The 22,057-nt window shown below is 35.3% G+C and overlaps 1 protein-coding gene across 9 annotated transcripts in view; it reads right to left on the reverse strand.

The window, feature by feature from the left end:
* ctnnd2b (catenin (cadherin-associated protein), delta 2b) overlaps positions 1–22,057 on the reverse strand; it is a 202,819-nt gene that overhangs the window by 63,577 nt on the left and 117,185 nt on the right. For 6 of the 9 annotated variants that reach the window (XM_028472673.1, XM_028472677.1, XM_028472671.1 and 3 more), the window contains 2 exons: positions 19,054–19,297; positions 13,222–13,278 (listed from right to left, as the gene is read on the reverse strand). In XM_028472673.1, coding sequence (XP_028328474.1) covers positions 13,222–13,278; positions 19,054–19,297 — 301 coding nt within the window. The remainder of the gene's footprint in view (positions 1–13,221; positions 13,279–19,053; positions 19,298–22,057) is intronic. The other 3 variants (XM_028472678.1, XM_028472675.1, XM_028472674.1) reach the window with 1 other exon arrangement.

Consider the following 22,057-nt stretch of genomic DNA (forward strand, 5'->3'; position numbering starts at 1 on the left):
AGGTGAGAGAGTAAGAACTAAGGGTGTATCAATTCATCCATTAGATTGATGAATGGATTTATATTGCACTTTGTTAATATTGTATTACTTTTTGTTGAAAAATATACATAAATACATATTTTTGTATTGAAAACATACTGAGTATTGAAAACGAGAGCAGAAAAGTTAATATCCTATTCATTTAAACTGAAGTGTCGGTTGGACTTTATTCAAATAAAATATGAATACATTTCCCATTAAATGTTTTTTAGTTGTTTGTTTACGTCCATAATTATCTATGAAACTTCACCAGCACTGTACAGTATTCAGGTATTTAGTTCAGTCACACTAGTTACATTATTATTTTGGCAAAAAAACCAATATTGTTCTTGAATTGACACGGCAACAGAGAATCGTGATTTTAATCGTCGCTAAAACGAATTGTTACACCCCTACTGAGAAGATAATTCTTTAAATTATCATAACTCATCATCTCTGTTAAACTCCTGTTTCCTGTACATTACCACGTCACAATTAAAATAACTGTCTCTATTCATATTCACTCATATTAATGTTGGATTGTGCTCAGAGACAGGTGTGGTCACTGCAAAGGCTTTTATCTGCTATGAGGAGAACTCGATATAACTGCTCCAGCTTTGACCTGTAACCAGGGCTCCAGCTCAGCTTCTGCCTTACGGCATGCCTTAGGCAAACGCACACACACACACAGGCACACACACACACTCCTAAGGACGTGCACGTTAAAGTAGAAATGCAGATTATTGTTTGAAAGAATGGATGTGAGATTAAAAGCCACAGTGAGCACTCAGAGATGGGATTGGATGACGGAGAAAGAGTCCGATCATATTGGATTAGATAATCTGTCGCCAGATGCAGCAAGAACAACAACAAAACAACGACCTTTACTGTAATTGCGTCACTTTTGTGGGTACTTTTTTGAGTATATTTCTAAATCTGAAATTTTATTGTACTCAAGTACGTTTTAAAAGAAGTAAAGTAATTCATTACATTTTCTACACTCAACCGTTACTGAGTAAATTATTATTTTTTGTTATGAAATGATCAACGGACATTGTGAAGGTATACAAAAAATGAATCGACCAGACAATAATCATAACAAACCAGATTAAACATAATGCACGGTGCCAAGACAGCATTTTTACTGTTTTAGAGTTCATAATGCAGCTATACTTAGAGCATGATAATTTGTTTACATTTTGAATTGGTGTTTTTTTATTTGAAAAATAATTCTATATTTTGAAAAACCATTTATTTTATACAGATGCTTTTGTGGAAAATAAATTCAGTTCTAGTTGTGCTTTTTAAGTTTATACATGACATGTTTACTGTATGCAAGATTTATTAGCAAAAATAAACATGGTGGGTGAAAGTGACTTTTACTTTGAGTTGTAATGAACCTACTTTTTACTTGTACTGAGGTATTTTTGTATGACTTACTTGTACTTCAGTGCAATTTCAATCAAGTAACAGTACTTCTACTTGAGCAGAATATACAGTATCAGAACTATTTACACCTCTGGTTATGGTATTATGGTTTTTAAAAGAAGATCAAAGACTAGCACAACATCTGTATGCAGGGCTATGCTTTATTCCAGAGGTGGGCAACTTCTATCACAACAGGGGCCACAAAAATGTATTGTTTGATCAAAGGGCCACATTATCCACATTCATGCCACAGTTGGAATAATGACCAATCTAACACAAGGAAGAACAAAGAGTTTTTATAGTCATTTTGTGTGTTTCTTTCTCATTCTGTGTATGATTGTTGTTTACTTGCTCGTTATGAAGCATTTCTGTTGTTTTTTGTGTACTTGTGTTGTCATTTTGCTTGTTTGCCAGTACTGTGGGTTTGCCGAGTCATTTTTTTGTGTTTTTCTTGTCTTTTTGTGTACTTTTGTCATCATTTTCCGTAATTTTGTATATTTTTTTTGAGTAATTTGGGGTATTTTTGTTGTTTATTTGTTATTAGGAGTAATTCTGTGTATTACTGTTCATTTTTGGAGTAGTTTCATGCAATATTGTAATTATTTGTATTTTTTTAATGTATTCTTGCTTTTGTTTTGTGTATTTTTCTAAGGGCTTCATAAAATAGGACCACCAGTTGCCCATGTCTGTTTTATTCTTTCCGTACGATTCACTTTAGTGAATTTCCCCTGGATGACAATTTTTGTGATACTCCATTTAACTGTACTCTGTCGAAATGCATGCATTCACGTGTTTGTTGCTTGAGTGTCGCAGACTTTTCACACATTGATTGGACGGGCGTGAGAAGTCGCTGAAAGGAAGGAGTCACGTTTACGCTGCTGTTGTGTAGAGCCTGTTTCTCTTTGATGTTTGTTTCTTATTCTCTATGCAGCAGAAGTGGAACATCCCTACGGAGATGATTTCACTTCACTAATCTAACATAAACATGTCCACGGTTACATACACACACAAGCATTGGCAGAATTACACACATTATTTGGTGCGGACAGCATACAGCCTTAATTAAAAGTCCACGCGCACACACACACACTTCTGTGCACCAATATAGTAATCAAACACACACACACACACAGCTAGCCATCAAAGGCAAGAGCAGAAGAGCCAGGATTAGAAAAGCTTTTGTCTCTAAGTTTCACAGTAGGTCGATGGGATAAACCCTGTGTTTGAAAAACCTGAAAATTGAAGAGACTCAAGAATGAAGTATTTCTTTTGTTTCTTTGCCTTGCGAACAATTTTCCCATTTTCTTCGCACTCTTGCACCTCAGTTTCTCTGTTGTTTTCTCCCTTCAGCCACGTACATTTACACATGCAGAGGCACATAATGTATGGGTTGCCGATTGTAAAGTTGCACATGCTAAAACTTTTTGCAACATTTAGCAACAAACCACATTTAAAAAACTAATGTGAATTTTTTTTTTTTGACCAGATTCAAAGGCAATATTTCTGAAATTTGTGATATTTACTTTACTTTTTAACTAAGGTTAAATCTAAATGATAAATCTAAATGATAAATCTAAATCTACATCTAAATCTACACCTAAATCTAAATGTTAAATCTACATCTAAATCTAAATGATAAATCTAAATGATAAATCTAAATCTACATCTAAATCTACACCTAAATCTAAATGTTAAATCTACATCTAAATCTTAATAGTAAATCTACATCTAAATCTAAATGTTAAATCTAAATGCTAAATCTAAATGCTAAATCTAAATGCTAAATCTAAATGCTAAATCTAAATGCTAAATCTAAATATAAATGCTTAATCTAAATGTTAAATCTAAATCTAAATGTTGAATCTAAATCTTAATGCCACGGGTGAAACTAAATATTTAGCTATTACTGGAATTACCAAAATAAAAGTTCATCCTTGACATTTAGATTTACCATTTAGTATTTAGTTGTAACATTTAGATTTAGATTTACCATTTACATTTAGATTTAACAATTACATTTAACATTTATATTTAAATTGAACATATTTTTACGAAAAAAGTTAAGTATCACAATTTTCAAAAATATTGCTGCAAATCTGGTCAAAAGTTACATAAATATATTCAAATATGTTATTTAAACGTGGTTTGTTGCTAAATGTTGCAGTTTATTTTAGCATGCGCAACTTAACAAATGGCGCCCCACAATAATGCTGTTCTTTGGCATGTGCTGCCTTTTAAACGGGACTGGAGTTGACGTGACCTTGTGTGGGTCACCTTCTGGGTTAATTGGGCGAGCTATGGCTGAGTGAGCCGTCACATTAGTGTGGACAGTGTGTGGGTTTATATCTTTAAATAGACAATGTGATAAGGAGGTGGGCCACTAGTGATGAACTTAACAACACTTTGTAATGAAGTGTAAGTCAGGTTAAACAGGTCAACATAATGTATAACCATCAATACTGTAGCTCTACGTTCCTGTTTAAATTTACCGTTTGTGGATTGATCCAAGATCTTGTTTTTTTTTTGTCATTTTGTGTATATTTGAAGTTGTTTTGCTTATTATAAGTGTTTTTTTGGATTTATGTTGTCCTTTTGTGTATTTGTGTATTTATATGTATTTGTGGTGTCATTTTCCCTTTTATGCTGTCAATTCCGTGTGTTTCTGTTGTTTTGTTTGTTTCTTTGTAGTACTGTGGGTTTGCATTCATTTTTTGTGTTTTTCTTGTCTTTCTGTGTACTTTCATTGTCATTTTCAGTAGTTTTTTTTTTTTTCTTTTTGCATGTTTTTTGAGTCATTTTGTGTATTTTTGTTCTAGTTTTGAGTCATTTGGAGTCATTTTCTGTACTACTGTTGTCGTTTTGTTTATTTTTGTCGCAGTTTTGTGCATTTCTGGAGTATTCTCTGTGTTTTTCTCTCGTCTTTTACTGTGTTTTGGTAAATTTTTGTTTTTGTTTCGTATATTTTCTGTCATTTTGTGCCTTTTGCAACTTGTGCCCAATGGTGCGTCTACATGCTGCATGCAGCTGAAAGTAAAGATTCAGCCAAACAGACAATGGACAGTCCAATGAAGAATGTCTCCACTGAATTCTGCAAACATTGATGGGTTCATATTCTAAAACTTAAACTGCAGCACTTCATCCCACTTTCTTTACTGATATCTCATAAACTGTTCAGTCAGCATTAAGATGGTGTGAACCTATGTCAATGCTAACTAGAAAAAAACAAACTTTAATTGCCAAATTAGTTATTTTACCTGTAAGATTTCTCTTGAGTGCAATTGGACTAGTTTTGTCTTTAAAAATGCCATTAGATGTAAACATTAAAATAATCTGGCTAATGTTACAATTCAAATAATTTGTGGAGCGCGTTGTGCACATTTAGTTGTTTAAATTACCAGTGACTTATCAATGGTTGTTATTCCATGAATGTTGGACAACTCTCATCTCAGAAAAACATGCTGGTCTGATCAGAGAGTCATTAAAATTCATGTCAGCATTTAAAATAACGAGTATTAATACAGCAAAGAAAGAACTGTTTGTTTTTGTTTTCTATATTTTCCCATCATTTTAGAACATTATAATGTGTCTACGGAATATTTTGTATGTTTTTGTTGCCGTTATGTGTATTTTTTGTTGTTCTAGGGTCATTGTGTGAGTTTTTGTTGTAGTTTCATGTGTTTTTAGAGGCATTTTGTGGATTTTATGGCTGTTTTTTGTTTGTTTTTTTAATTTCCATTTTGAATGATTTTGTAGTCATTTTTGTGTTTTTATTCTTTTTTCTTGTGTTTTTGGAGGCATTTTGTGGGTTTTTATGGCTGCTCTGTGTTTGGTGTTTTTGGTTCCCATTTTGTACAATATTGGAGTCATTTTGTGTGTTTTCACTCTTGTTTCTTATGCTTTTGGAGGTATTTTGTGTGTTTTCATTGCCGTTTTTGTGGTTGTGGTACCATTTTGTATGACTTTGAAGTCATTTTGTGTGTTTTTGTTATTTTATTGTTTATTTTTATCATTTTTGTGCAGTTTCTTTGGGGGGCAAACACAATTAGAACCAAGGACCGCATGTGGCTCCTGGGCCACCAGTTGTCCATGTCTGATCTTCTCTTGATCTTTGAATTTTTATCCAATAAAAGCGTCTTATTTAAAGTTGTAATGCACATAAAAGGCAGCGTTAAACCAACCAAGAGAACCCTTAACATTTGCCTGAATGAGCGAACAGAGCCTCAGTGGAGCATGTGACATATACAGTATATAAAAAGCTCCAAAAAAGCTTTTCTACACCAACAACAGAAGCTATAAAAAGGTGAGAAACATAAAGACATGCAGACAGGTAAGACATGGACAGACAGAAAGAGAGAGAGAACCAGATCTGAGAATAGTTGCAGCCCTAGAGACAAAGCAGTACGTCACTGCTTATCAAATTCAGCCAGAGGATTTCAGCAGTAAATGTCTGCAGGCAAATTAATGCACATATTTATAATACATGTACAAACTGAATAACGCCAATGATGCAATAAACTCATCAAACTCGAAATATGTTATGTCGTAAAACAGGGGTGTCAAACTCATTTTAGTTCAGGGGCCAAATAACGAACGGTTTATCTTAAGTGGGACGCAGAAAAATGAGTAATTTAATCATTATTGTGCTCGAGTTTGCATTTCCACGTATAAATAAATGATAAAATATGCACTGCACTGATAATATCAAATCAATAAGTGTCAGATATCAGTTCCTGGTGGATCTTTACTTTCAGTTTATTTGATTTTGTGACACATTTTTATGTCATTTGGGGAAATTTTGTGGAATAATTTGAAGAAAATTGCAGGATTTTGGAAACATTTTGTTATTTTAATAATTTGAGAATAAAAATGACTGCCATCACATGATAAATGCATGGAGAAAATATTAGCGAATATTGTAGAGTTTCATTCCACAATGATTAATGGTTTCTGACTTGTTTTGTTTGTTTGCAGCTGCAGGCTGAATTGGATGTTCTAAACCAGTGGTTCTCAAACTTTTTTTGGCTCTTGTACCCTTTTCTACAACAAAAAAAACTAAAGAACATAATGATGGATGAATGAGTGATAACACACATTTTAAAGAACCTTATTTTGTAAATAAGTGGAATTAAACATCATTTAGTGCCTCATGAATATATTTATTTCTGTTGTTTTTATCATTTATGGTCATCTTCCTCCTGGTGTGAACAAGACGTACTCTTGTATTTTCAGTTACTGTTTTAAATCAGGATAATTTCTATCATCATTATGTGTTTTTTGTGTCATTTTCTTTGTTTTTGGTGTCATTTTTTACATTTTGTAGTTTGTCCTTTTTTATTCATCAGTATATTTTTCTCTTATTTTGTGTGTATTTTGGTGTATTTTTGTAGTGATCTTGCATATTTAGAATATGTATAGTAAGTGTTTTTCTTGTTTTTGGTGTCATTTTGCATATTTTGTTTGTCCGTTCTTTTTATTGTTCAATATATGTTTCTCTTATTTTGTGTGTTTTTCTTGTAGTTTTTGTGTGTGGTTGGTATTATTTAAATCATTCTCTCTCAGTGTGTCTGTTTTTGGTGTTGTTTAGTTATTTTTATTTAATTTTGTATGTTTCTATGTTATTTTTGTGTATTTTGAATATGTATAGTAAGTATTTTTCTTAGTGCTTGTGTTTTTGGTGTCATTTTGTGTATTTTGTTATGGTTTGTCCGTTCTTTTTATTATTTAGTGTGCTTTTCTTGTAGTTTTTGTGTGTGGTTGGTATTATTTAAATTATTCTCTCTCAGTGTGTGTCGTTTAGTGTTTTTATGTCGTTTTGCATGTTTCTATGTTATTTTTCCTGTATTTTTAGTAAGTATAGTATGTATTTTTCTTAGTGCTTGTGTTTTTGGTGTCATTTTGTTTATTTTGTCGTTTCTTTTTATTATTCAATATATTTTTCTCTTATTTTGTGTGTTTTCTTTGTTGTTTTGTGACTGGCTGGCAATATTTAGTAAGATTATCATTTTTAACTAAGAATAAACCTTATAAAACCCCATATTTTGAATGTTTCCGTTGGTTAACTTTCCTCTCTCTCTGTCTCTCATGTACCCCCTGTAGTGACATCGTGTAACCCTAGTACCCCCATTTGAGGAACACTACTCTAAAGGGCCGGATTTGGCCCCGGGGCCTTGAGTTTGACACGTTTGTCGCAGAAGAATCAGTCTGACGCTAGAAAAAGAGACCAAGAGTTAAAATTAAACCATTGTGTTTTTTTCTCTCCCGTGTCCCACAGATCTGTACTATAACGGTTCATTCCTTTCCTAACTTTATCCTGGCAGTTTACATCTTTCCCCACAGCGTCTCTTTATCCCTGCTTGTGTTTGTCTCCTGGAGAGGAGAAGGAAACACAGGAGGTTAATGCGCTCCCGATACTAAACGCTGCTTGACAACATCGCGGCAGGGTGAGCAAATACCACCGAGCCATCTGTGAACTCGGGGGCAAAAGTGTTCACGCGGCGACTGCTTGCACTGTTAGAGCATGATATGGAACACATTTAAAGAGTGTAGCAGCACTAGAAGACTGGCAAAAATCAGTTAGTTCAGCAGTATAGGCTTTAAAAGATTCATTTCTTCCAGATAATGTAATATTAATACAATGAATATTTAGTAAACAAGAATCGAGAGGTATGTTACATATATTGTAATAATGTAAATATCTAAAACAGGGGTGTCAAATTCATTTTAGTTTAGAGGCCAAATATAAAGTAGTTTGATCATAAGTGGGCAGCAGATTATAGGCGGAGAAAAAGAGCAATTTCAACCTTAAATGTCACCGAGTTTGTACTTTATACGCCGTATAAATCATACATAATGTAAGGCACTGACAATATCCCAGCAGTAAGTGATAGATGTCAGTCCCTGCAGGATTTTATCTTTTAAATTTCATTGATTTTCTGACCAAATTTTTATTCGATTTGGGAAAATTATGTGAAATAATTTCAGGAAAATTGAGTTCTTTGGATAATTTCAGACTTTAAACGACTGCAGTCATGTAATAAAAGGTCATGTAATAAAAGCATGGGGAAAATGGGATCCTCCAAATATTGTGGAGTTTTACTGAATTTGCGTATTTAGATATCCTAGACATCTACAACTGAATTATTTGGTAATTTAGATAATATTTTGCAACTTTCTTCTGCGGGCCGAATTGGATGGTCTAAATGGCCGAATTTGGCCCCCGGACCTTGAGTTTGACACCTGTGATCAAAAACATTTACGTAGATTAATTTCTCTTTTAATAGTGCAAAACTAGACTTAATGTCACTCGAGAAAAGGCAGCCTTGAGAAAAAAATAAAATAAAATAAAGTGTTAATGTTCTTAATGTTTGTATTGTTGATTTTTAAACTGTTTAATGTTTTCAGTTGTATTTTTTAATCATGTAAAGCAAAATTATTGCCTTGTGTATGAAATGCACTATACAAATACATTTGCCCTGCCTTACCTGATAAAAAGCTTTTGAGATGAGATGAAAAAAGGAACTATAAGTGACTCATTAATTTATAAACATAGTATAAAATATTTATGGTATAACCAGGGGGTGTCAAACTCATTTTAGTACAGGGGCCAAATACGGAGCAGTTTGATCCTAAGTGGGCTGCAGATTTTTTATCGGGAAAACGAGTAATTACAACATTATTGTGCCCTAGTTTGCACTTCTACATATACATAGAATACAAAATATGTAAGAAACCGACAATATCCAAGCAATAAGTGACAGATATCAGTCCCAACAGGATGTTTACTTTTCATTTCTTAGATTTTGTGACCAATTTCTATTTAATAAAGGGAAACATTATGTCGTAATTTGGGGAAAAATTAATGATTTTGTATGAATTTGGTTTTTTTTCCAACAGTTTAACAGAAAAAATGACTGCAATCATGCAATATAAGCACCATGTAAACTGGAAATATTGTTAAGTTTCATTGACACAAAGATTCGTGTAGGAGAACTTTCTCCTACGGGCCGATTTGGTTGTTCCAAAGAGCCAAATTTGGCCCCCGGGCCGTGAGTTTTCCACATGATGTATAGCCCATGAACCAGTGCTACAATTTTTGAAAGCTATTTTTTACAAAAGTAGACTGTATGTACTGTATATTAAAGCATATTTTTATGTGTGAAATCAAGATAAATTTAATATTCAATTATTTTTCAATTACAATTGAATATTTACTTTAGAAATGTAAAGAAAGAAAAAGACCATTACTCTGACAACACAGGCAGACTGAGAACTTTTTCACAGCTCAATGACAAAGCAAAACTTCCAACAAAGAGACTTTAATTCCTATGCAACATAGTGGAATATTAACATATGCATTTCTTTTCACAAAGCGTGTATGTGCACCTCTGTTTGTCTAACTGAGGCAGCTCGAGGGAACGGAACATTTCATTTGGAGACGCATTGAACTGGGACAAAGTACTGACAAAACTGTCAATCCACTCTTTGTTCCTAAGCAACCAGGTGGGCTATCTCACTACGACTCCTGTCTCTCTCTCTCTCTCTGTCTCTGTGTGTGTGCGCGTGTGCGCGCACAGGCAATGATGTCACCCACAGACCAAATATCCACACCACAATACAATACAAGATGCCAGGGTGCAGAAAAAACTAATACATTTAGAATAAGAACAACAACATCTACAGATGAATGATGTGTTTCTAAATGATGGCGATGTGCGGTACGCGCTGGTGTTTTGCTCCTGAACAGACTGATGCTCACTGCTGTTACTGAGCCAAAAGGATTTCCTGTGAGTAAGGAATTTTTGAGAAAAGACAGCGATTTGAAACCAGAGCATGAGCTCAGAGCAGATTAATGTGCGTGCGTGCGCGTGCGTGCGTGCGTGTGCGCGCGTGCGTGCGTGCTGTACTGCTGAGGACTGTCATTCGGGGAAATAAAGATGCATCTGATGACTCAATCCCCATGAAACAGACAGAAATACTGAGACTGACAGGTGGAGAAAACCTGCAGCGTAAAAGAAAAAAAGAAAGAAAGGAATGATGAAAAAAAGAAAGGAGGAAAATTTGAATCAAAGGGAAAGAAACTTTGATTTTTAAATGCCAGTGAGGTATATATACTGTATATAGACAATAAAAAAAAAAAAAAAAACTTTCAGTTTTATGCATTAGTAACAGGAAAAAACCATAATAAATGATGACTAGTGCTGTTTTGTTTGTTGAGTCCATGTTGTTTATTGTAGGTTAACTCTTAACTTGGTCATTAAATACATAGAAATTATAATTACTGGGTAAATTAAATTAATGATTTTTTTGCATTAAATCCTTCACAGAAAACTATCAACATTTGTTTCCAACAATTTACTCCAAGCAAAGATACAAGCCTGTGTTTAGATGAACTAATTCTAAAGTGTCTGAATTGCTTCAATATGACCTTAACCACATTAGATCGAGGCTTTTCCAGGTTAAAGACCAGAATGACAAATCATCTTCTGCTCTTTTTCATCCTTCCATTCACTTTCATTTACACTTTCCTTTGGAATCTGGAACCTCATTATGTCTATCAGCTCTCCAGTAATAAAACAGCAGTATGTCATTTAAATCAATCTGTTTCTAACTGTGAGAGTGAAAATAGCGTAATAATAACATTATGCTTCTCTTTCTTCGACTACGGTGCTATTTTAGTTCCATCTGTGTTTTTCATTTTTTCTTCTCATCAAATAATGTTACCATGGCAATGCAGATGTTGTCAGTTCGTGTAATGTTTTTAACCGTCATGTTAACCTCAAATATCACTAACACATTTTACCCTTGGGGTCAATCTGACCCCCAGGGTATTTGCCTCCTTTTCAGAAATGTTTGTGAAACAGGCACTTTGTTTATTTGTTGAATACATAAATAACCCCTTGATAATGACACCTTGACCTGTTCTCTAGCGCCACCATCAGGATTTAATTTATATGAATAGTTTTTGTCCAAATCTCAATGTAAGGTCACCAGTGTTTGGAATAACGGCATTTAAAAACACGGCAGTTTTTTTTTTTCAGTAACGGGGTAATCTAATTACTTTTTACACTGTTCCAACACCGTTAACATTACTGAAGGTTAAATGTGGTGTGTTACATGCAATGATTGAATAAACTGTTATCCAAAAGTAGTGAGGAGGTGGTGTTAAAAACAAGGTGAGCGATTAGCTAACGATTGGCTAAGGCGGCGTCATGTTTCGTGGTAGCCAATCAGAGCCAGTGTTTTTACACATGTGCCAGCACACGCGCCACACACACACAACCACTACAGATTAGATGAAGCAGCAGAGATGGCGAGCGTGGAGCAGTCCGATGAAAAGTTTTTATTTTTAAAGGTGACGATACAAACACTACTTTAAATTAATTGTGGTCAAAGGCAAGAACGTGCATGTGAAGTGTTCATTATATCCAGGAGTGAAGACTTTGTTGGCATCTGTTGTAAGCAACTCAAATTTAATGAAGCTCCTCACAATGACACACGCATCTAAAAAAATCTGAATTCTTTGACATAAAGCAACTTCTTTTCAACAGTAACATAAGTTCCCCATAAGTTATATTTAACGTCAATGATCATCTTTTCTTTCCTCAAATAATTGCAAACAGTGAGAAAACAAAGCAAATATGCACTTACATTAAATATGCATGTAACTTGAGTTTCTTTAATTGTAACTAGTAATTTACTACCACTTTTCACTTTTGTAATGAGTTACACTACTGAGTTACTTCAAAAAGGAATATATTACTGTAATATATGACAAAAATAACTAGTTACTGTCTTTCATAATAACTGTTTTCATCTGTTTTGTTTGTATGTGCTTTTATCTTGTGAATACTAATTGTGTCTATGTTTTTAAAATTGACTCCTGAGTCTGAAATAAAAGGATGATGACACAGCTAAAACAGCTTGGGGTCAAATTGACCCCAGATATAACACCAATCTGTGCATAATGTGTCCAGCAAATTAGGAAAAGTCATGAAATATGAGTCAACTATTTTTTTTTTGAATGATAAACATTGGATGGGGTCAGAATGACCCCCAACGACAATAGGAGGGTTAAAGAAAAAAGTCCCACTACTAATAAAAAATGCTTTGTACGAACAGAGACAATATTAATGAGATGAGCAGTACATTTACAGCTTAAGCTTGAAAGTTATTGTGTTTACGAATGTCATTACTTTTAGGATAGAAAAGGTGGATTTTGATGGAAAAGGACATCTTTTATAGCATCGCATCCTAGAAAACAAAATAAAACCAAGGGCAAAAAATCCTCCCAGGACAAGTCAAACACAAAGCACTCCCATTAGAAACCCACTGGACACGTAAACAATGAAGACGGCTGAACAAATGACAAACAACAAAAAAAAAAAAACACATCGAGCGGGAGAAATGGGTTGAAAAGCCAATGGAGAGAACGAGGAATACTTACGGTCAAAACAACAAACCCAATATATCTAGAAGCCAATTATAAGGTAAACAGAAAGGTATAATATAACGTGAAGTATTATGTGCACACGTCCAAAAAAACAAAACAAAAAAAAAAAAAAAATCAATAAAGCTGCGACTATTTAATAAAAACTAAAGGTGTGAATAGCATGAATTTGACATGTTTTCATACTAACATTTCCCATCTGCATCTTCTATCAGTGTCAAATAGAGAGGATGGAGAGATTCAGTGAATGAGACAGAGAGGTGATATAGATATAGATATAGATAGATATAGATAGACAGAATGTAAGTATGAATAAAGAGTTGGATTACTTTGTCATTCTTTGCTCGGCTTGATTTTGATTCCACACAAGGAATTCGGGGTCGTACCTATCGAAGGGGGGGACAGGCAGAGAGAAGAAGAAGAAAAAAAAAAGAGAGAGAGAGGTATATGTTGGCTTTCTGGCAAGATATTATTCAAAAAAAACCAATAGTGACGGTTAGTAAATAGAAGCTCATCTTTCTCTCTCAACATGTGGCTTTCAGGCAATGAAGGAGGAGCAGGTGCTGAATGACAGACATGCAAAGTAGAATGGAGGTGAGATGGCTGAGTGTGGAGAGGAGGTTTTTGGATGGATGGGGAAAGAAAAGCTACGTCTGTTCTCTTCTTTTTCCCACACAACAGCAATCTCTACTTTTATGCCCTATTAGTCAAGTTGGCAGGAAAATGACAGAAGATGAGATAATTGACGGTGACGGACTTTATCCGGAGAAAGCAGGACTTAGTTGCAAGTAAATAGTGTAAAACTGACAAGCAATGCCAAGCATGTGATGTACAGTATAAATCAGTGTGTATTTTGTTGTGTTTGAATTTCAAAGTTATTTTAAAGGTTTGATCTTGTTTTTTATATAAGGAAAAAAAAAGGTAAAGCTCCTTTTGCATGAAAGCTATTTAAAAAAAATAATGAAAAATTTGGTGTGAAACTATGTAGAGTCAATAAATCCCACAAAAAGACTGAATTTACACCTGAGTTTTATTCTTATGAATTACATGGGTGCAGAAATATGCACATAGGTACATTTGGATAGCTACGGAAGTGGATTAGGACCAATTTTGATGGAGAAAATAATTTTGGACGAAATGTCGAGATTAAAGTTGAAATTTTGAGAATATTTTAATCCTCGTGATAATGTGATAGAATGTTTGCACAGTAGCTGCAACAATATGGCTAAAACTGCCTTAAATTAAAACTTATTAATCAAGAGTGTGGATATCTTCCCTGAGTTAAATATTTGCTCACTAACTTGATGTTTTATTCATTTTTTTTTAATATTCAATTCATACAGCGCTTGGCAAGAAGGGGTTCTCTAACTCCGCCCCCTTTTTATCTATAACAACCTACATTACAACAAAATCTAAAGATGTTCAGTTTTATTTCATTTGGGCATTTTGAGTGGTGCAAATGAGAACTTGTTCTCAATGACGTACAGTATATCTGGTAAAAAAATTAAAAAGAAATAAACGCTGTACTTAACAGGTCTACAGAAGTGGATGAAATCCAAATTTGATGAAGAAAATAATTTTGGACAAATCAAAAATAAAAGTCAAAATGTCGAGAATAAAGTCAAAATGTAGAAACTGAAGTTGACAGTCCGACCATTTAAACGAAAAGACTAGATTTTAAAGTCAAAATTTTGAAAATGGACTCAAAATGCAATATTGTGATAAAAAGTTGAAGGTCTGCTAATGAAGTCCAATCTACGGGAGCCGGCAAGGGCCAATTCACCATATGACAACTAGGGATGTCCCGATACAACTTGCGTATTGGCCGATACCAATCCGATATGATATTGGCACGAATCATACATACTTTTATTACTTATTTTGTAGTGTGGAATGTTAGAAAAGGCTTGATCAAGTGATGTTACTCAAACAGAGAACAATAGTCAACAATTCAAGTTCAGTTCGGTTCATTTTTTTACTGTCAGTATTTGGTGGGAACAACTGAAGGCGGGGACAAAAACGCGTATTCTGGCTGATATCGGACCGATATCCGATATCTATATCGGATCAGGACACCTCTCATGACAAAAGCAGATCACGGTCATCTACAAAATGCCGTGTATCAATGAATACGTTAATCTATACTTAAAAGTTGGGTTTAATAACAAAGAGTTACTTTCTTTTTTAGCTCATAAACATGGCGTTGTAATCTTTTTAAGGGCTTTGATAAAAAAAATTGCCAAAAACTTAATATTTTCAGAATAAAAAAACAGCCAAGTGTGGAAGAGGTGGAGCATTGAGTCCCGTCTGTGGCTATAAAGGAGCTACAGAAACAGATTAGGATTAGTTTGGATAGAGACTGTTGTCGTATATGGTGACTTGGTCCTAGTCAGCTTCAGTAGATTTGACTTTAATAGCAATTCTTCGACTTTTATCACAATATTGTATTTGGAATGAATTTTCAAAAGTTCCACTTTAATCTTGTCTTTTTGACTTTAATCTTGACATTATATTTCAACTTTATTCTTGAAATTTCGACTTGATTCTGGATTTGCCCAAAAATATTTTCCCCATCAAAATTGGCCCTAATCCTCTCCCGTAGTTAACAGATTGTATAAGTGTGTAACAGTCACATCAGAGCCATATGTCCCCTTTTTAGTTAGTGAAACAACAGATGTTTTTTTTTTCCTGTTGTGTTTAAGTTGAGTCCCTCTTCATTTAAAGAAATTGCATCTTTTCCTCTAATTTAGTTGATCCGCAGATGTCTGGTTGTGTACTTAAACGTCTGGTTTTAGTTACTGCTTTTGTGGTTTTCCACCCAACAACACAGCAGGACAACATTTTTGTTGCACAGACATTTTGGCCGTGTTTCATTGGTGAAACCAGCCTTTCCACCTCCAACTAATGTGGGCGGTGTCATCGTAGCGTGGGGCCATGAAAGGTTCTTCACAAGGCAGGTGAAACAACAAATACAGTTTGTCACAATGAGAAAACACACACGCACGCACACGCATACACACACACACACCTCCCCTGAGTGTTTTCTGCACAGCCTTTTGTTCATCCGCTGACTGCGGTGCAAACTATTATGCACTGTAATACAGATGCACGTGATGTTGCACATTATTCATAATAACAAACGGGAGACAAAGGAGAGAATCAGAGCGGTTTGAATGCAGACGGGCGTCTTTTATTACAGAAAAAGGCTCCAGTGCTTTTTTTTTTTATGCCTCACCAACATGACCTGTGACCTTATTTAGAGACTGTATGTGGGGGGGGGGGGGTCAAACCTGTTATTGCTCATCAGCCAAATACAGAGCAGTTTAATCTCGAGTGGGCCATTAAAAAAATAAGCAATTTCAACATTAATCTGCCTTAATTTGCACTTCCACGTGTAAATGGTATAAACAGTATGAAAGGCACCTACATTATCTAAACAATAAATGACATATCAGTCCCTGCAGGACCTTCACTTCCAAATGTATTGATTTTGGGACCAATTTTCGTGTAATTTAGAAACATTTTGTGTAGTTCTGTGTGTGAAATTGCAGGATTTAAGAAAAATGTAAAGCTATTTTGACAATTTGTGATTAAACAGGACTGCAGTCATGTGATATAGGCACAGGAAAATTGTGGCGCTTTGTTGAATTTGTAGATATCTACAACATATTTACAAAACGATTCATGTTTTATCTGATTTGTACTTTCCCTATGCTATTTCATTGAAATACAAAAGTAACCTACAGTAATTCATTCTAAGAATAAAATTTTGCTTTTGAAAATGCGACATTTGAATTGCCACAACCCAAAGTGGCTATTTGGTGAAGAAGGTGATGAAAAGCACTGAATTACTGAACCTAGAGAGGAAGAGAAAACCCTTTGTGAAAATCTGGGACAATGTTCAGGAACAATAAATACATTTTTAGATAATCATACAATATATTAGATCAATAATACATTTCCAATCGTAAAAATCAAGAACTTTAAAATGTAAAGTTTGGTCGACAACCTAAACTTTAAAGGTAAAATGAAAAAAACCCATAAACTGCTGCATGGTTTTTTCACTTTCCTGAAATTCATCGACAAAAAACTTTTCTTTATCTACCTAAAGTTCTCTGTGAAAAGCCTATATCATTATTTACCTCTCATTGCTATATTCAAAATATCTTCCTCTATCAAAGTGACATTTCCAGGCCTTTTTGAATGGGATTTTTTGACGTAAGGAAATGAATGTCAGTGAGTTAAAGGACTGCACAATCAGTTTTTTTTTTTTTACTGTATAATGAATATCTAGCAATATATGCTTTCTTTAAAAAGTAACTAAACCCAAAACCACACACAAAGTATGAGTGTGCATGTTGTAAATTAAAGGTTAAATGCGGTGCAGTCTACCTGAGTGTAAAGTGAAAAGTGATGCTGATGTGTTGAAGTGCAACAACAGTAATGCCAGAGCTTGAGGGTGACACAACAGACACTGAAAACAATGGGAGAAGATGCAATGGCAACAAAAAAAAACTGTGTCAACTGGTTAACTCTTCAAATATTACATTACAATAGGAAATATTTCAGCTTTACTCTCTCTTCCCAATCTCTAGATCATTAGTCAAGTCAACAAAAATCTATTAAACAAATAAAAAGTTAATTTTAGAGGTGAAAAGTATGAAAAAAACCTCTATCTTTTCCAAAGGGTTTTCTCTCTAACCAACCCACACTCCTGCTGTTTATGCAGACTGTTTTCAACATCAGCCCTGTCTACCTGCCTCATAAGAATGTGACTGATTGCCGCTGACAGAGAGAGGCACTAAACTAAAGTGCAAACTTCTAAATTGAAGAAAGAAGTCTGCACAGGCATTCATTCAGCAGCGTAAACAACCTCCAACACCAGGCAAATCAGTGAGGACAGAGTGAGAAATGTAGCGTCATACTGAGGACCAGATTCTATAAGCCACAACCACTGGTGTGCTGCCATGTATCACCAGGCCCCACCCCTAAAGAAGATACCAGGGTTCTCACCAGCACAGTTCAGCATTGGGGCCCCTACAATGTCATTTTGATCCCCTACGGTGTAATGTTGCCCCCCTATGGTGTGTTTCAACCAGCACAGGGGGGATTTTCTGTTTGTTTTTTTCCTTTTTTTAATCGATACCTTTGTAATAATTGTTGCACACTTCGACTTCCAGGTGTGCCCGTGTTGTTTAAACTTCCTTTTTAATCTGCATAACCAAAAAACGCATACATCAGCCGCACCGTCTATTTCCTACAGGCGTTTTGTTTCAGATGCTCCCGTCTTTACTTAAGGACCCCGAGAACCCCTGCAGAGACTTAGCTGCCCCCAATGTGCCCTGTGTGCATCCTCTACTTGGTAACCCACAATCACTGTCCAATATAAACTGTGTTCTTCAACCAGACGTAGCATGTAGCGCATGTGAAGCTGCTCGTCACGTTTGTAACTCGCAATGAATCATTCTACATGCGCGACGTGAATACTGTTTGGTTGAAACTGGTTCGGGCTTAAAGAGACATCGGCTACATTCTGGTCGGACGGGTTCGAGCCGTGTTCTGTTGGGCTGAGGTCTTCTTTTTAGGCTCGATTAAAGCTCTACTGTGTGTATCTTCCACTTTGTAACCCGTCCAATATAAACGGTTTGCTTCATAATCTCAAAATAAATGAGTTTAAAGTTTAACGTTGAAAAGCTTGGAGTCAATCTTTTGAATAAAATGCTAATTCTTGTCTACAGTATACCGTATCTGTGAGTGATTATTAGTGGAGAACCTAAACCAAGCATGAGTAACTCTCTAACTCCATTCATCATGAACCTTTACTAATTCAACAAATAACTTTTGGTTTTAAAGTAAGGCAGTTACCCTAACCCTAAAAAAACAAAACAAACGTTAGCTTTACATCACAAAATGTGACTGTCAGAGGGTTATTCAATTCTAAATTTCCACCCAGACCCCCCTACAACAGTAGCGTGAGCCTCACGATCCACCTATGCTGTGGAAAACTCCTGGTGAGAAGCCTGGATACTGTGGTGCACTTTAACATATACGTTTCTAATTATTTGGGGTTGAATCTGGTCCTCAGTACGATTTGTGAGAGTGGAAAGGTGAACAAAATTATTCATCAACAAGTCTACAGAACCATTTGATCTTTTCCTCACCTTGGGTCCTTTTGGATGCTGTCCACTGACGGAGACCGACCCAGGGCCACCTCAGGTGGAAGGGCGGGACCCGACTTGCTGTAAGGCGACTCAGTGGACGGGCAGAACTGAAGAGTGCGGTATGGGTTGGTAAAGTCCGCTGCCCCTCCTCCTGTGGCAAAGCTCCCCCTCTGGAAGGTAGCGGTGGTGCTCTGGCTTCCTGTTCGCTGCAAAGGGATCGGGTCGACACCGGGGGAAGGCGGCGCTAAAACAGGATAAGGAGCGTAGGGACAGAGCAAATAGTTGAGGACATCTTGGTACAACTGGTTCACCACTGGGGTTTGATTAAGGCCAAGTCGGGGCGGTTATTAAGGGAGCCATGGAATTACCACCAAACACAAGTTGCCGACACATTAAAGGAATGAAGCAAAGCCACAACAGGAGCACAAACGTAAAAAAAAAAAAAAAACACGTACAAAAGAAGAAGAAAACAAACAGAAATAAAGTCAGAAACAAAACAACAAACTCAAAATCAGGGACAAAATGTAAACTCACCAAAACATCTTACTACTACTCATGAAACAAAGATGCAGACGTATCAATGCACAGTGAGACAAAAAGGTCCACAAAACAGTGGAAATATCTCATTTAAAGATATAGACACCAACATTAACAGCTGAGATTAACAGCTCACAATAAAATGCTATAAGATCTTTTATTGTGGAGGAGCAAATGTGTGTGTTCAGCCATGGTAGAGCCTGATCTGTTACGACACGCAATGTAACAACACCCCAATTGTTACTAAAAAGAAAATGTAATAAAAGCCAAAATGTAATAACTGGTCAACAATGTCATAAAAGTGCTGAGCCCTAAATGTTTAATAGAACCCAAAATGTTACAACTACAAAATGCTGAGCCCGAAACGTGAACACTTTTTTTTTGTTATTACAGTCAGGTGAACCATTTTTCCCCTAATAGAGTAATCATTTTATTAAATTATAGAGTGAGTCAATGAATTATAGATTAAAGGGCTTACTGCTTCAATGTAGAGTCGTATACTATACACAGATGTGTATGCATGAATATGTGTATCTATATTATTAAAGCCTTTTGGAGAACCTTGACATTTTTCTTACCTTCATATATATATATATACACACATATATATATATATATATATACACATACAGATGCTGGTCATATAATCAGAGTATCATGAAAAAGTTGATTTATTTCAGTAATTCCATTCAAAAAGTGAAACTTGTACATCAATTTCATTAGTTGTCAGTTATATTTATCAACATTAAAAGAAATAAACACTTGAAAAATGTCAGTCTGTGTGAAATGAATGTATGCATTTTTCATGATTTTCTAACTACATGACCAGGACCTGTATATACAAACATAAAAAACGTTATATATACATAAAAAATGCAAAAAAAAATTGGGGCTCAGCACTTTTGTTGCATTATTGACCATTTATTATATTTCAAGTTTTATTTTATTTTCACCCAACAATTCGGGTCTCGCTGCATTTCGGGTCGCTGCTACATATCAGGCTCTAACAAGCCATCCTTAAACCACATGTAGTTTAGTGCACAACACAGGTTTTACAAGTGACTCCAATATTAGCTCTCGTTGGGATTTATGCATTGCTGCAGACAGTTTTAAAATACAATATGCATTGGTCTCGCACTGAGCTCTTGTAATGGTACGACTTATAAAGAACAGCAACGGCCATTTCCCAGGAAACACGCTGAGTGAGGAATTGCAGTAACCATTGTGTGTGCTGCTTGCTAACATTTCTGTTCATCTCCAAACTATTCAAAGTGACCTTGAAATGCAATCGGTTTTAAAAAAAAAGATAAAAGAAAAAAAGAAGAAGTCAAGACCGACATTGCAATGATGTGACGTTTTGCAGCAGTCGTGACTCACATACTCATGCACGCAGCAGGGGTTGGCAAGCGAGTCGTTTGATGCATTAATATGGCCCACCATTGCATACGGGGAGCCGTTATGTGTGGACTGACCTCAATCCTGTTTGTTTGAAACAGTTTACTTTGGAATGAAATGATAGCAATGTGCAAAAAGTCTGTTTCTTGCTGTGAATTTCTCCTTTTCTGGCAATTTTTTTTTTTATTGTTAAAGCAAAATTAAGCAAGCACAGCGTCAACAATTTAGGATATGGGTGATTGGCTTTGATTTCAGAGCAGCCAAGCTAACGCTCGTGGGATTAATAGAGATTAATTTCCAGCCTTGAAACTAATTAATAAATGGTCTGTGACTGAGAGACATCGAGACCTCAATTGGATTTGCCCACCTGATCTGGTTAATAGCGCTACATGAGCAGAAGGAGTGTTTCTTATGTATATTAGGGCGTAATTTAAGATCAAATTCAAACTATTAAAATAATATGCTTAAACATAGAGAGGAGACAAGGACGTCTGCTTTCTTCATCTTGTGGTGTTTGTCAAGACATTGGAGGTTTTTGACTTTGCTTACTAAATTATGTGTTTGAGTATCCCGATACTAAACAATATGATACACATCAGTTACAAAATTCACTTTTACAAGTACAAAATAGTATGAAATACAATTTATTCAATTTTATCAATGTCAAGATTTTTTAGGGCCACTGGAGAAAAAAAAAAAATCGATGTCAACTTTTTTTTTTTTCATTATGCTGACCATTATCCTACCCATTAAGGATTTTGTAAACCAGGACACAATTGGACATCCAAGTCACCGTTTAGCAGATTTTCAAATTGCATTTGCAAAAATATAATTACCATGGCAGACTGACTCAGACTAAAACACTGTTAGTTCCTGGTAAGGTAATCCAAACAAATGACATGTTCTATAAATAAAAAAAAAAAAAAAAAAGCACAGTACAAATAATGATGTAATCTTCCCATCGGGGAAGTTAACCCCGGTCTCCCGCGTGACAAGTGGGGATACTGACCATCATACTAACGAGGAAGCACGTAAGCAGAGTCGTAGTTTTTGCACATTGACGTAACAGTGA

Source organism: Gouania willdenowi, chromosome 17, assembly GCF_900634775.1.
Source record: "Gouania willdenowi chromosome 17, fGouWil2.1, whole genome shotgun sequence".
Classification (NCBI taxonomy): domain Eukaryota; kingdom Metazoa; phylum Chordata; class Actinopteri; order Blenniiformes; family Gobiesocidae; genus Gouania; species Gouania willdenowi.